This window comes from Cynoglossus semilaevis, chromosome 20 (assembly GCF_000523025.1).
Source record: "Cynoglossus semilaevis isolate Cse_v1.0 chromosome 20, Cse_v1.0, whole genome shotgun sequence".
NCBI lineage: Eukaryota > Metazoa > Chordata > Actinopteri > Pleuronectiformes > Cynoglossidae > Cynoglossus > Cynoglossus semilaevis.
Genome location: NC_024326.1, coordinates 7,218,689 through 7,234,990, shown reverse-complemented (window position 1 = coordinate 7,234,990; position 16,302 = coordinate 7,218,689). Strand labels below are relative to the sequence as shown.

Here is a 16,302-nt window from a genome sequence, read left to right as displayed (position 1 = left end):
GGTGGACGATAAGAGCATGAATAATCATTTCAGCTGCATTAAAATGCCATTTATTTACTATTTACAATAACAACAGACAGGCTGCAGGTGCTATTATAGCACTAAGTACGAGCACTAAAGCACTAAATGGCAGAAGCATCATCAATGTGGCAATATTGGCCCATGCAGTATGTGTTCTACAGAACTGGACTGGTTTAGACTTAGTATGTGAGGAAATATTTAAAATTTTAAGGCTGTGTTACTACGCACAGTTGGATCAAAGACTGTATTCTTAGTCACTGGCTGGAATCACTGATGTTAAAAGAACACAAAAAACACATTTGGTAAAAACAAACAAACAAAAAAAATCTGCACAAAATTTAAAATAGTTTGACTTGTATAGTCACATTTAGGAATTACAAATTGAGACAATGGCATATTAGGGAGCAAAACAAAAAAACAACTTCATCATTTGACTCATCTATGCCAGTGTTCGCAATCAGCTGCAAACTAACAGACCACCAGCAAACCTGCATGCTGCCAGAATTCCAATACTTGAGGTCATCTGTTTGCTTTAGCACAGTGAGGTAAAGCTTGAGTTTGCTATGGAAGGAAGTTTTGTTTCAAAAATATCCTCCCTGAAAGTAGAAAAAAAAAGATTTAATGCCAGCAGGTAGGCACGTTTTTCTCCAGTGTGTCCTCCAGAGTGACAGCGTTTAAAAAAAGCCTGTGTGAACGGTGGATGCTGATGCCAGCGGTGGAATGAGTTTAAAAATATTGCTGATCCAAGGAACAAATTTACAGCAAAGAAAAGAAAAACGGAAATGGGAGGAAGGACATTGAAGGACAGGCTTGGATGAAAGGCAGCAATTATTGAACAGTGATCGTTAGTGGACTGAGTGAGGGGTCGAGTGTGCTGCTGTTCCTGCATCATCCAGGCCTACTAATGAGTTTGCTTTGCATAATTAATTAAATTTTATGAGCACTGATGTTGTTTTCATTAAAATGGAATTCTGTTGTAATTCAATTGCACTCTTGTTGATGAAAAACAAGATATGTTGCTGGTGGTGAGAGAGAAAATTAGGATCAGTGAAAATGTAACATTTATATCTTAATTTCTTGTATACGCTTTTGTCAAGTTCAAATTACATTCATAGAATAACTTCTTTAATTATGGTTTTAACATATGATTAATGCATTAAAATTGACTTTGTTGAACTTGAGGTCTTCAAAGGTAAGAGGTGGAGTTTAATGTTCTTTACATTCAGTCAGTGCAGATGTGTTCTATGCTGGTCAACAAATCATTATTTGGGGATTTGCACACTTTAAGGATGTTTGGAATTTGGGCAACTTGCACTAAAAATAAGAGTTAAATCCAGTTTTGTGGATCAAAAGTTCAGATTAGAGAATTACCTGTTGCCCTAAATAAAATTCTATCAGTAGAAGAATTTATATTTGTGTCGCTTTATCATAAAAACATTTAAGTCAGATGACCTTTCTGGATTCGGTTGCCTTTTTGCTTTGTAACAAAAAGTCTAAAGAAACGCTAAGGTAATCAATACAAACAAAAGAATTTTCCCTTAGTGCAAATATGCAGCTAAACACAGGAGAAAAGGTAAACCGACAAATGTGGTTTTCTCTGAAGAAAATCAAAGACTTGCTTTTGATCAAAGGCTTGGTGGTTGATGTTGGCTCTGCTGACAGCAGGAAGTAACGCTGTGATCTGGTTCTACCGTAACACGAGAGATCAGACCTTAATCTGATGTGGTTAGAACAGCTTTCACAGGTTCACGATGCCTTGTCACAAAATATGTTTGTTCACATCAAAGAGTGTCATTGGGTTAGATCAATGATTATATTTAATCTTTAATCATAGAACAGCTGATGATGTAATACTAGATTTTTTCAGTTATTCTGACCTTTTAAGAACCGAGTTAAGTGTTTAAGCTTCCACTCTTGAATGTATCTTATTGAAAAGAAAAATAACTTCTAGACGTGGGAAAGGGAAATTGTTGATGCTCACAGAGCAGTAGTGGATAATAGGCCTTCCACATGTCATTAGTGAAATGAGATATACTCTATTTCCGAGCAGTTTAAAGAGTTTCAGAGAGTTCAGAACCGAGCTGGCAGAAGTGTCAGACACTGCAGAAACCCACGAGTAAGGGGTTCTTTTGAGGCCCTGCAGTAACTGCCAACCTGCCACTCCTGTTAAGTTAAAGCGATGGCTCAAAACCTTTCTGATGTCTGCTCTAAGCAGTGTGAAAGATGACACACACACTGGAGGTTTTATTAATTCATCAGATGAGACAAAGTAAACGCCTGTAGCCATAAACTGATGTTGTCAGATTTTGTGTTTTGGTAAGTAGTTTTCATGTTTGCATGTAGTCATGCAGGTGAACCTAAAGGTTAGTTAGTTCAGAAGTATTTCATGGGGGCTATTTTGTTTCTTATCTGTAGGTGGCAGTAAATAGTTTTTAGTGTCTTACTGCTGCATTGGTCACAGAAGAAGGCCACAATATAGGTGCATTTTTATATATTTTTTTAAATACAGCAGCAGGTAAACATAATGAGCTGAATCCTCACAGTTGCATAAAAACCTAAGGTTTGGGGGCCTGAACTAGGCTTCCCTTATCCTCAGTTTTAAATAGTTTTTCCCTGTGTTTAAAAAAAAATCTATATAAATAAAAATATGACAAATATGACTGCATTGTTTCATTAAAAACGACAAGAAATAAATAATAAAAATAAAATGGCAAGAATGTACCAGGAAAGAATTTAAGTAGACATGATATATTTTACAGTAGTAAAATATTTCATTATTATTTTCTTTACCTCTCTTTGTTTATTTTTAGCAATATAATATTCCCAGTTGTGAAGCAATACTACTTTTGAGGTATTTTGCAGTAACACCTACATTGTATATTTTTTCCTAGATTACGTTCCGGATGGAAATGAACGTTGTCTGAGCTGAGGCTGGAGCAGTGACACCCGTGCCATCCTTCATCCAGCCCACCGTCTCCATGCTGTTTTAAAGAGAGTGGTCTTTTATACGACGTACAAATCCACCCTCTGTGTCTCTCTGCTGATATCGCCATGGGGGGAGCCGTGAGCGCTGGGGAGGACAACGATGACCTCATTGATAATCTGAAAGAAGCCCAGTACATCCGCACTGAGAAAGTGGAACAGGCTTTCCGGGCCATTGACCGTGGCGACTACTATCTGGACGGCTACAGGGACAGTGCCTACAAAGACTTGGCGTGGAAGCATGGCAACATCCACCTCTCTGCTCCCTGCATATACTCTGAGGTGATGGAGGCTCTCAAACTGCAGCCTGGACTTTCCTTCCTCAATCTAGGCAGTGGAACTGGCTATCTGAGCACAATGGTTGGCCTTATCATAGGTAAGCACAGTGTTCCCAGTTTCCAATTTTTCACCCCTTATTGTACATGAAAAATGGTCCGTATTATCTACGTGCTGCCATCACATGGAAAATTACAGAGTGCGACCTCACATCGAGAACCAGTGGTCAGTGAACAGCAGTGGCAATTTCCATGATTTCAGAAGCATGGCACATTTGTACCACATTGTTATATCATTTTTATCTGACTTTTTGTCCAACTCTGAAGGTCTTCTATGTTTTATTTGTTTTTTTTTTACTTAAAAGTTAAACTGAAAATGTTGTTTTTTTCCCCCTCTCAGGGCCATTTGGTGTAAACCATGGAGTCGAGCTCCACAAGGACGTGGTTGAATATGCCCGAGAGAAACTGGATGATTTCATAAAGAATAGTGACAGCTTTGATAAGTGAGTACAAAATAACATGCATTTGATGACAGTTAAAAAAATACATGTATAAAAATAATATTAAAATTTAATAAGACCCAATGGTTTTGTTAAATCCTCTGTGTAGAAGAACACATTTTCTGTGTTTGCTGTCTGTCTTGTCAAGTCTGTAGTGTGTGTGTGAGTGTGAGTTATGTAAATTTGATCAGCTTAGCATAAATAGTTGAGACGAGAGGAAACTCGCCTCAGCCTGACCTTCACTTCACCTGTACGAACAGTAAGAGTTCAACAAGTATAGCAGAAACTGTGACACACATTTAGCCTTCAAATGAGTGGCGATCAATTTGAGGACTAACAGAGAAAAGTAAAAATGTTAAAAATCTTAAATAAAATAAAATAAAAATAGTCAACATTTTCACTAAACATCGACAGCAGCACAAGTCAGATTAACATACAGTATTGTGGGTGAAAAGTACAACTCAAACTTTGTGACTAAATTTACATGGGAGCACTGGGGACTCAGCTTTTTTTATGCAATCATGCCATGAGATTTTTAAATTTGTATTGTATTATTATTTTAATATTTGTCATCAGTCCTTTCTGTAAGGCTATATAAAAGGACAAACCTAAACTGACTTGGGGGCATGAAGTCCTGATGAGCAAACTAATTGATGAACTAATTAGCTGAAGAAAACCAATTGGGAGTACATATAATTGAATCTTTTTTAGTATTAACACCTTCTGTTTATTATTATTATTATTATTATTATAGTAATAAACCCTTTTGACCAAACATATGTTAAAGAAAATACTGTTATGGATCCAGACATAATTCAGCAATAAATTAGCACACATAATTTAGCACTGCTGTAGCACTTTCTTATTAGAAAGTAGTTCAAGTGTTTAAATCACATCTGGTCTGGTGAATTAGAAAGAAACATTTTTTTCCCCCCATGTTCATTACCTTTATTTATTCACCGTTTTTCTCACAGGTTCGAGTTTTGTGAGCCAGTCTTTGTGGTCGGAAACTGTCTTGAAATCTCCACAGACAGTCACCAATATGATCGCATATACTGTGGCGCCGGAGTTCAGAAGGACCATGAAAACTACATGAAAGTGCTGCTTAAAATCGGAGGAATCCTGGTGATGCCCATAGAAGACCAGGTAAGAGATCAAGGCTGCTTAAGAAGAAAAGTTCCTGCTCACGAGGCAAAAACCAGGTAAAATACTTGGACCTACAAGGCTGCGTACGCAACTCTTACCCATGTATTATTGAGATACAACTGCACCTGGATTTAAGCTGTGGTGTGAGGCTCACTCTACTAGATGTTTTATTTAAAAGGATGGCTGTGGGTGGGCTGGCTACGGGCAAATTGAGAGGACAGAGGTTTTTGGGATGTAGACGGAGAAAAATGGACTCAGGGAACTTAGTGAGAATAAGATGGATTAATGAAATCCTGATTTTGGCTTTTATTTATGTTTTTATGTACAAAAGATTGTCCTCTTTGTTGTGGTTTTTCATCCACACAAAGTCAGATTTTTCTAGTCTGTTACTACATGAATAATTTAATAATTTATACTGTAAATGAAACATAACCCTCATCACATTAAGACCTCACACTGTAATGTGATACAATGAAGCGTTCATTCCTCTGAGTGTACATTAAAGAGGGCTCTGAAAGCATGAACCTTATTTAAAGCTGCTCACAGTTTCTCCTGAACCCGTGCCACTCCACTGCCTCTCAAGCCATTAATAACATAAATGCTCACTTACATTATCAACATCCGGAATGAGTCCACAGCCCAGTGTCTGTAGACTAGTAATAGACAGCCTTCACACAGATGCACCAGGTACAAGGAGACAAATCCATCAAATTACGCATATGGTAACTGAATGTCACTGACCATTAATTAGTTGGTGATTAAAATTCATTTCTGTGCGGATGACTCCTTGCTTTAATAATATTTCACTGATTTTTCCATCAATTGAAAGCAGAGCTTTATCCATTACACGCCTTTAGGCTGTTACTGGGTGAAGTGGGGGTTTGGAGGTTATGGAGATGAACAACCGTTCAAACCAACATTCACAACACAATATATTTGTTTTTAATTTTGAAATATTAATTTCAAGTATTTTTATCTTATTTCTATTCTTATGTATTATTAGACTTATAGAGAATCTCATGGCTGACATGCCAGGTGACAACAACAGTCCAGTCCAATCCAAGTCAACTCCAGACCACATGGGTCAGTCCCAATGTGTCTGCACCCACCAATTTACAGTGTGTGTAGAAAAGATAAACACAGCGCTTATTCAAAATCAGGAGGAGGCGTGAGCAGCTGGTGATGTGATTACTGTGTTTTTCACAGGTAATGTGATTACAGGAGGGTAGACCCTCCTGTTTTAAAGTGTTTGTCTTCCTGTGGTCTGTTGCCACGGTGATCCAGACCCTTGAAGTTGTTCAGGCTGTAGGGTGCACAGGTGCAACCCTTTAGATTGGACATAACTGTGTAGTCTTCATGACATTGGGTCATTTCATTTTCATTAATGTTACATGACTAATGGTGATTATCACGCAGCTCACAGCAAATTTAAGTTGTTTTTATTTTGGGTTTAATGCTGGTGTCATTTTTTTTTAAACTTTTCAGAAAAAAAAAAGATTAAAAAAAAAGCTTTTCAAATTGCAACATTAGCTTCAAAGCCAGCCAGATGGTCGACATGAACTGTCAGTGTGAACTGAGTAATCACCCCATTACGTCAGTGAGATGGAAGGGGAGTGAAAAATGTTTTGGTTTTTTTATCCCACACTGAACTACTTCATCATCATTTACTTTCACATGAGTTCCCAACCAAAAGAACACCATGGATGTTAATAGCATAAATTCTAGCCATGCTAACTCGCGCAGCATCAACATGCAGCATTTCTAAACCATTACTGAGAACCCCTCACTATACCCTAAAAACATGCTGATCTGTCGCCATTAATGAGTACCTGGGAGCTATATAACACCTATTGGATTGTAAAAATTAATTATTAATAATATGTCATTTGTAGAGAGGTAATTACTATGTGTTGGTGAAGATAAGAAAAACAACAGACTTTGTTAAATTGACTACTGAGGATTACGTATTTACAAAAGAATGACTATACGTCACATACAGTTGGTAACTTTTCACAGTACGCAAAAAGTTCTTCTCATGGGATTCCATGTGTTTTTTTGCCATTCTGTAAAGGGTTCCAAATCTTCTCAAATGCTGGAAAAAAACCCATAAAATATGTATATATGAAATTCACTTCACATCGAAGACAAACTGTGCTGGTTCAGGTGGTTTGCCCTTGTTCCCTGCTCCCTGTAATGCTATAAAGTCATAATTTATATTTAATAAGAGCTCAGTGTCGATTTAAAGTTTGTCTCTTCATGCAGCTGACCCAGATAACCAGGACTGGTCAGTGCTCATGGGACAGCAAGAACATCTTGGCAGTGTCCTTTGCCCCTTTGATTCAGCAGAGCAGAGCCGACGGAGAGAAGCCTGATGCAGTTCAGCTGCGTAAGTTGTCACAGCATCAACAGAACAGACGACACACATGCTTCAAGTTCTTTGACTTTTAGTGTTGCTTATCCTCCAGGAAGCAGGAACCTTTTGAGGTCCGTTCAAAGTGATATGACCAGACATTTTCTGAGGCAGCTAGGTTCTTTTACCCGAGATGCACTTTTTTTGACAGCCTCCCTTGTTTATGCTGACCTAGTTGAAGCAGCGGTGCATTCATACATTGTAGATAATCGTTGTTTCAGTGGTGCATTGCCCTGAGGGAGACGGTGTCTTCTGTGTTTTTCCTCAGCCCCGTTGTCGGTGCGCACCCTCCAGGACCTGTCCCGGATCTACATCCGCCGCACTCTCAGAAACCTGGCCGACGAAGAGAGCCAGGAGAAGGGCTTGGCGCCCAGGGTACCCCAGAAGCGTAAGCGCAGACGCTGCCGGCGGCGTCGCATCAACACCTACGTTTTTGTAGGCAACCAGCTGATCCCCCAAATGGTGGAGAGTGAGGAGGAGGAGCACACTGAGGAAGAGCACAAGGAAGCAGAGGAGGAGGAGGAGAGAGAATTTGGTGACATTGAGATCCTCAAGCAAGTAAACATGTTGAGAGACCAAATAATGGCTCTGCCGCTGCCCGAGTCGCTGAAATCATATTTGCTTTATTACAGAGAGAAATGACTTTGATTTTTTTTTTTTTTTGGGTATCATTTTCACTGTTCACGGGGGGCAGCCCCTGCTGAAACGCTGCTTTTCACCCTCTCGAGTGCAAATGTAGCATTATATCCATTACATCCTGATGTTAAAATTCTAACGGCACCACATGTCAGAGATAATTTTTGATAATAATATTTAGATTGTCGTGACCCGGCGGCTCCTCGTTTCAGAAGCTCATTTTGAGATTCTGATTCTACCACAGCGTGCGAGAATTTCTGCAGAATGCTGATGAAAAAAAATAAAATTCACTCATTGAATTGTTAAACCATCTTAATGCCAAACAAAGACTTTTACCGCACCTTTTTAGAAGCTTAAACTCACTCAGTCTCTGGCATTTTGATGATGTTCAGTGTAACAAGGCCACATCCTCCCGTTAGGAGTTTGTTTAGTCAGACGTTCTTGAATAGTCATGGACACTCTGAGGGACTTGTGTCACCTGTTTGAAATCCTTTAAGGTCGACATGTTTTATACCTTCCTATTAATACAGAAATACCAGATCTTTTCTACAGGGTACCTTTTACGGTTAGTCTTTTCTACGGGGAGCTGACATACAGTAGACACGTTTGTCTCACTTTGCATATGAGTAAAATTCTACTTGATGATAAAGTGCATGAAGGTCTCTCCTTGTCCTCTCCGCTGTTTTAGGTGTAATAAAAAATGTCATCTTCAATCAGTGGGTTAGATTAGAACGACACAAGGTCAGAAATGCTTCATATTTTCTTGAAGACTTTTGTAGAGCAGTATGGAAATAGAAAGTAATATTCAGTAATTAAAAAAAATGCATGAATGTATTGTAAATATCTTAGTTGTATCTGACTTAGCTTCTTATGATTGGTCACTGAAGCCGATGTCCCCAGCGATCAGTTTTTTAACTGTGAATTTCTAACTAGATTATTAATTCAATGGCCTTGGCGAAAATACAAACAAACCTTTTGTCTGTTTTTAATCAACAACAATGCAAAATCAGAGATTTTGAAGATTTTGAAGCCTTTCTTACGCTGGATGGGAAAATTGTCCAGCAAAGCACCTAATCCCCGGGGGGAAAAGAAGGTGCCTTTTTTTTTTTTTTTTTTTTTTAATTATTATAATTTTGGCTACGGTTTGTACACTGGGTTGAAATCCTATGAAATCAAAGTACAATTTTCTTGCAGTTTTTCACTGATGGTGGTGGTTTGTACTAACGTCACATTTCTGCAAGTCAGCACAGTAAATTGAACCCAAAGTGTGCTCTTTATTTGAACAAACATTCCACAGTGTAATGCGGAGAGGCACAGCGCCGTTGGATGTCACTTTTTTTACACGCCCTTCTCACAGCCTGGGAAATAACCCCCGTCATTCTTTGATTGCATCATTTTCGTGTCAGCAAACGATTTAAATGTTGTTGATATTCTATTACAGTATACAGATTATATATATGTATTGTTGTCATGCCTACAGTTTAATTGGCATCTTTTTCATAGCACCCTCTTGCTGTACTGTATCTAGACACTGGGAATTCTGTAAAATCCAAACTGCACCGTTGTCTGTTATAAATAGGGGATAAAACACATAAATATATATTAGTGATGTAGGTCTTCATTTTGTTCTAGTGTGAAGAAAAAAAATGGTTTGGAAAGAGGGTGATTATTCTCTTTGTAGTTTTTGTGTCAGAAGCGGTAACAGTTATTTTTTTATTTTTTGTGTCAGCATTTATATGGGAAAGCTTGACAGGTAAGCAATAAATCGCTTTTTAGTCTCTACTTACAACAGTTCTCTTTGAGTTTCATGATGACACAGTTAAATGTGACACAGTGGATTGTTTGCATTGGCCAAAATGTAATTGCTTATTAGAGGGCACATTAGCCACTGATAACAGGAGGACTGCGGCATGGACCCTCAGGTCATGTCTTGCACCAAAGTTGAAGGTACTAACTTTCATGAGGACTAGATTTAAGTCCAGAACCAGGTTTTGTAAAGTTCTGTTCCTTCTTACCATGCCTGGGTAGACTTTTGTCACTGTAAGCGCAGTTCGTACTGAAAATGTGTTGTTTCACCGTAAAATTGTTAGGCACAACAATAAAGGTTACAATCAGTTATGCCTCTTCTAATTGGTGCCACTTTTCCTTTTTTTTTCATCTCTAAATTAAATTGACAGCTAATCATGTCCGACATGACAAGTGAGACATCCAAATTTAGAGTTGAAATTTTTCAAATTTTTTTGTGCTTTTGTATATTTGTGCTTTTGTATGTTTGTATAATATATATTATATATCATCATATTTATATTACGTAGTTTTCCAATCAACCTTTCCAATGATAAAGTCATTATCAAAAATGGAAGGAAGTGGCAGTATTGCCACTTTCTTCCACCTCGCCTCGTTATCTTATCACCAGCGTTCAGCATGGCATCTACAATCCACCAGGTGCAGTCTCATTAGTTTGTCAATGATTTTGATTAGGTACACACGATCACTGCATGCTATTGTCAGGGCAGCTAAAGGAAAATTCCAGCAACTCTTACACTGAATTGAGCTGATTGCTCTGGACGTATCCCACCACCGTTTTAAAACGCCTTGACCAAGCTATGTCTTGTGCAGCTTAATTCAGTATGAGTTGCTGAAATTTTCCTTTAGCTGCCCTGACAATAGTGTGCAGTGATCACTGCCCAAACTACCAGGACACTAGTGTTAAAACAACCATTTTTGAAAAATATTTACTGTCTGCACAGACAACTCCAACACCTCATGTCATCACTTCCTGGCTCCCTTTTTTATTAACTACACTGGTGCACCTGGATTGAGAGCCGCTCCCTTTTATGCTGTACAACTGTAGTTTAAAGTGTAAATCCTGTGAGTCAGTGTTTCTACCATAAATATACAGTACTATAAACTAAGACGTGCAGTCAAACTAATTCTGACTGAAACTAAAGAAAAAAACGGACAAGCCTGACCTCACTGTTGTGCAGGATGATTTAGAGTTATTGAAACAAGGCACTCAGGTGAAAAATACTTGTTTTTTTGTTTGTTTGTTTTTATTACACCAGCCATTTGCCTCAAAACAAAAGTGCTTTTTTTTCCCCCCCGCTTCATCATTTTGAATGAGACCGTTTTGTCTGTTATCAGGTGAGTTACACCAGACTGGCAAGTTTTACTCTGATATTGTCATAGTTCCCATAGATCAGGGGTGTCACCCTAACGTTCACCAGGGGCCACATCAGCAGTACGGTTGCTCTCGAGGGGCCAGTCATAACTGGCGGTCTGGTTATATGTACAGGAACTACTCCATCATGTATGGATAAATATTTCTGAAATATTGTACATCGCTATGTTTTAAAGCATTTCATTTAGTCAAGCTTTCAGTTTGAAAAAAAAAAAAAAAAATATTGAAACGCTGCTGCGGTAGCCCCGACCAACAGAGACAGGCCAATTAAGCTGTTTGGTGGTTTTTTTTTGTTTTTGTTTGTTTGTTTGTTTTTTTGGTGTTGGCACGTCACAAAGATGAGGCAAAACAGTCCAATGAAAAGTTACCGGCGTGTGACGTAAAATGCTGAAAAAGTCAGGATTTCAAAAAGTTTGAAACAAAAAGTTTCTTGAGTTTGACTACTTGCCTTCTTGATCAGATCTTTATCAAAAACAGTAACATTTGGTCTTAACCTGTATTTACTGTCCTTACTAAGTCTGATGTTGTGTCTTTGCCAAGTTCATCTCCTATTCAGGGGAAACTGTATTTATGTCCTCTGCAGAATTGTTTTACGCTTTGTATGCAAGGCCAAGTTTACAGAATTGTAGATATACTGCTGTAATCTGGTAGGAACTCAGATTAGATTGCGCGCTTAGGGTCTTTAATAGAAAATGTACTTGGCAAAGAGACAACCAAGACTTACCTCTTGGTTACCTTCACATTTACAAGTAATTTAAAAATATCTTAACAAATTCTGACAGTTGAATAGCATACCTTAAAGGGACTAATGTAAACCTTTGGTACTGATGCTAATGGCTGCTAAATTTAGTTTTTGTTTCTGTCTTATCCTCTGGCAGATGTTGACTGGACCGTGTCAGAGAGCACCATTAAAAAGATAAGCATTATCTTCTCTGGTATATTTATGGTTCATTGTTGATTACACTTTTCAATTATTTTTTTTAATTCAATAGACATTAGACAATGGAACTGGACAATGCTGCATCCTCATCAAGTCTTGACCTCAGCTAAGTTGATGTAGACCTTCTGCCTTCCTACTGGATGTCTTAAGGTTTGTACTAAATAATCGTTGTTATGGTCTGTTTGTTGCTGTATAGAGGCAAAGATAAATCCTGGATTAAGAGACCTGAAGTGCTCAGTGGGCTTGAGGTTCTGTTGGATTTAATGTTTCTGTACAAAATTCCACATGCAGGAATTTGTGGAATTTAAAAATGTTTTTTTTCTCTTTCTTTTTCTTTTCTCAATCCAATGGACCTGCGGCTGAAACATGATGCTACATTCTGGTGAGGTCGAAGCTAAAGGGTAGCTAATCCAGGCCTGCCTCCTTCCTACTGGATGTCTTAAGGTTTGTACTAAATAATATTCCTTATGGTCAGTTTGTAGCTGTAGTGAGGCAAAGATAAATCCTGGATTAAGAGACCTGAAGTGCTCAGTAGGCTTGAGGTTCTCTTGGATTTAAGTTTTCAGTATAATATTCCACATTCAAGAATTCAGGGAACTTGATTTTTTCCCCCCTCTCTCTTAATCCATTGGACCTGCGGCTGAAACATCACACTACATTCTGGTGAGGTCGTGCCTAAAGAGGAGCTAATCCAGGCCTGCACTCTTCCTACTGAGTGTCTTAAGGTTTGTACTAAATGATAATCCTTGTTATGGTCAGTTGTATAGAGAAACGAAATCCTGGTTTAAGAGACCTGAAGTGCTCAGTGGGCTTGAGGTTCTCTTGGATTAAAGTTTTCTGTACAAAATTCCACATGGAAGAATTTGGGAAATTAATTAATTTTTTTTCCTCTTTCTTTCTCTTTTCTCAATCCAATGGACCTGCGGCTGAAACATGATGCTACATTCTGGTGAGGTCGAGGCTAAAGAGCAGTTAATCCAGGCCTGCCTCCTTCATACTGGATGTCTTAAGGTTTGTACAAAATAATCCTTGTGGTCCGTTTGTTGCTGTATAGAGGCAAAGATAAATCCTGGATTAAGAGACCTGAAGTGCTTAGTAGGCTTGAGGTTCTCTTGTATTTAATTTTTCATTATGAAATTCCACATTAAAGAATTCAGGGAACTTGATTTTTTTTCTCTCTCTCTCTCTCTCTTTCTCTCTCTCTCCCTCTCCCTCTCTCTCCCCTCAATCTAATGGACCTGCGGCTAAAACATGATGCTACATTCTGGGGAGGTCATGGCTAAAGAGGAGCTAATCCAGGCCTGTGTCCTTCCTACTGAATGTCTTAAGGTTTGTGCTAAATTTTAATGTGTTATAGTCACTTTGTTGTGTAGAAAACTTACTTGACTCATTTATGTTTAGGTCCTGGCCCCCAAGGATCCAGACTCACCAGAGCTGACAGGAGACTCCATCCTGGTCCCTGTCAGGGTTGTGTTTTTTTTTTTTTTTTTTTTATCTTTAGCTGCTTGTTTCTGGTAAACAGATTAGATGTTAATTTTCATCATGTTGAACATATTGTCGTTTGAGGGTGTTGGGGTAGATATCCATTTAAATAAATCTACATTAATTATATAAATATTTGCCTTGTTTTTAATCATTGTAGAATGTTATGTAGTTGTCATTTCTTAGATTTAAATGACATTCAGCTCATAGTTTAAACATTAATCTTTACATGACAAGTTAAATTCACCAATTCTGTCCAACTGACAGTTTTTGGTGTTGAATAGTTTGAAATGTCATGAAAGAATTTTGACTTTTAGATCTGGCTTGTCTCCCTCTGCCAAGTCCATTTCCTAGTAAAGACTTGTACTGTGTAGTCTAGTGATGTATTGTATTGTACTGTCTAGTGTAGTGATGTACTGTATTGGAATGTATTGTACTGTGTAGTCTAGTGATGTATTGTGTTGTACTGTCTACATGCTTCTGTCTTGCTTTCCGTTTTCCTTCTTTCCTTAGTTCTGTGTTTCTTTATTTTTTCCTTCTGTCTTGCTTTTTTTTTTCGTTGTTTACTTAGTTCTGTGTTGCTTTCCTTTTTCCTTCTGTGTTGCTTTCCTTTTTCCTTCTTTCCTTACTTCTGTCTTGCTTTCCTTTGTATTTTTGTCTTGCTTTGTTTTTTCCTTCTGTCTTGCTTTTCTTTTTACTTATTTCCTTACTTCTGTCTTGCTTAGTTTTTTGCTTCTTACTTGCTTTGTTTTTTCCTTAGTTCTGTGTTGCTTTTCTTTTTCCTTCTTTCCTTAGTTCTGTGTTTCTTTCTTTTTCCTTATTTCCTTAGTTCTGTGTTTCTTTCTTTTTTCCTTCTTACTTGCTTTATTTTGTCCTTCTTTACTTACTTCTGTCTTGCTTTTGTTTTTCCTTCTGTCTTGCTTTATTTTTTCCCTGTCTTTTGCTTTTCTTGTTTGTTTTTCCTTAGTTCTGTGTTGCTTTGTTTTTTCCTTGTTACTTGATTTATTTTGTCATTCTTAAGTTAGTTCTGTGTTGCTTTGTTTGTGTGTTTGTACTTGCATTTTTTTTCAGTCTTTCCTTAGTGTTGTCTTGCTGTTGGTGAGATTGTGGCAGAAGGAAATTTGTATGATGAACACAAGTAAGTAGGTAAGTTTGTTCCTATGTGGTATATGTTCTGTATTTATGGTTTGTATTGATGATGTAGTTAATGGTGTGGTTTTGTGTGTGTTTTTTGATTAGGTAGATCTGAGACTGGGAGAAGACAGTACATGGTGGTCAGATTGTGGCTGAAGAAACTCTGTATGAGGAACACAAGTAAAAAGGTAAGTTTGTTTCTGTCTGGTGTTTTTATGATATGAGTAGTCATTTTGTAGTTGTTGTTATGCTATGTGTTGCTAGGGGTTGTGATGCTATGTGTTGTGATGCTATGTGTTGCTAGGGGTTGAGATGCTATGTGTTGCTAGGGGTTGAGATGCTATGTGTTGCTAGGGGTTGAGATGCTATGTGTTGGTAGGGGTTGTGATGCTATGTGTTGCTAGGGGTTGTGTTGCTAGGGGTTGTGATGCTATGCTATGTGTTGCTATGCTATGTGTTGCTATGCTGTGCTATGTTTGGCTTGGCTTATATAGAAGACTGTATGTAAAACCAGCTATGCTATGCTAAGGTATGCTATGCTGTGCTGTGTTGTGGTGTGCTGTGCTGGGTTGGGCTGTGCTGGGCTGTGCTGAGCCGTGCTAGGCCGTGCTACGCTATGCTATGCATAGCTTAGCATTGACTAGCATGGCTTAGCATAGCTTAGTTGCTACTGTCACAAACCTTAAGACATTCAGTAGGAAGGACACAGGCCTGGATTAGCTACTCTTTAACCATGACCTCCCCAGAATGTAGCATCATGTTTTAGCCGCAGGTCCATTGGATTGAGGAAAGAGAAAGAAAGAGAAAAAAAAAAATTAATTCCTCAAATTATTGCATGTGGAATTTTGTACAGAAAAATTAAATCCAAGAGAACCTCAAGGCCACTGAGCACTTCAGGTCTCTTAATCCAGGATTTATCTTTGCCTCTATACAGCAACAAACGGACCACAAGGATTATTTTGTACAAACCTTAAGACATCCAGTATGAAGGAGGCAGGCCTGGATTAACTGCTCTTTAGCCTCGACCTCACCAGAATGTAGCATCATGTTTCAGCCGCAGGTCCATTGGATTGAGAAAAGAGAAAGAAAGAGGAAAAAAAATTAATTAATTTCCCAAATTCTTCCATGTGGAATTTTGTACAGAAAACTTTAATCCAAGAGAACCTCAAGCCCACTGAGCACTTCAGGTCTCTTAAACCAGGATTTTATTTCTCTATACAACTGACCATAACAAGGATTATCATTTAGTACAAACCTTAAGACACTCAGTAGGAAGAATGCAGGCCTGGATTAGCTCCTCTTTAGGCACGACCTCACCAGAATGTAGTGTCATGTTTCAGCCGCAGGTCCATTGGAGAGAGAGAGAGAGAGAAAGAGAGAGAGAGAGAGAAAAAAAAATCAAGTTCCCTGAATCCTTGAATGTGGAATTTTATACTGAAAAATTAAATCCAAGAAAACCTCAAGCCTACTGAGCACTTCAGGTCTCTCAAACCTTAAATATAAATTAATCATTTTAGAAACTTCCTGTCGAAGACAATGATGCTGTACTTTAAACACAAAGATCGAAAAACACGACTCAAAGAGTGAACACATTC

The 16,302-nt window shown here is 38.2% G+C and overlaps 1 protein-coding gene across 3 annotated transcripts in view; it reads left to right on the top strand.

The window, feature by feature from the left end:
* pcmtd1 (protein-L-isoaspartate (D-aspartate) O-methyltransferase domain containing 1) overlaps positions 1–10,090 on the top strand; it is a 16,893-nt gene extending 6,803 nt beyond the window's left edge. For 2 of the 3 annotated variants that reach the window (XM_008334348.3, XM_025066273.1), the window contains exons 3-7: positions 2,913–3,379; positions 3,679–3,781; positions 4,753–4,924; positions 7,187–7,310; positions 7,603–10,090. In XM_008334348.3, coding sequence (XP_008332570.1) covers positions 3,073–3,379; positions 3,679–3,781; positions 4,753–4,924; positions 7,187–7,310; positions 7,603–7,976 — 1,080 coding nt within the window. In that variant the 5' untranslated portion in view covers positions 2,913–3,072 and the 3' untranslated portion in view covers positions 7,977–10,090. Of the gene's footprint in view, positions 1–1,092; positions 1,531–2,912; positions 3,380–3,678; positions 3,782–4,752; positions 4,925–7,186; positions 7,311–7,602 lie in introns of those variants that run through there. The other variant, XM_008334350.3, reaches the window with a different exon arrangement.
* Positions 10,091–16,302: the final 6,212 nt, after the last annotated feature.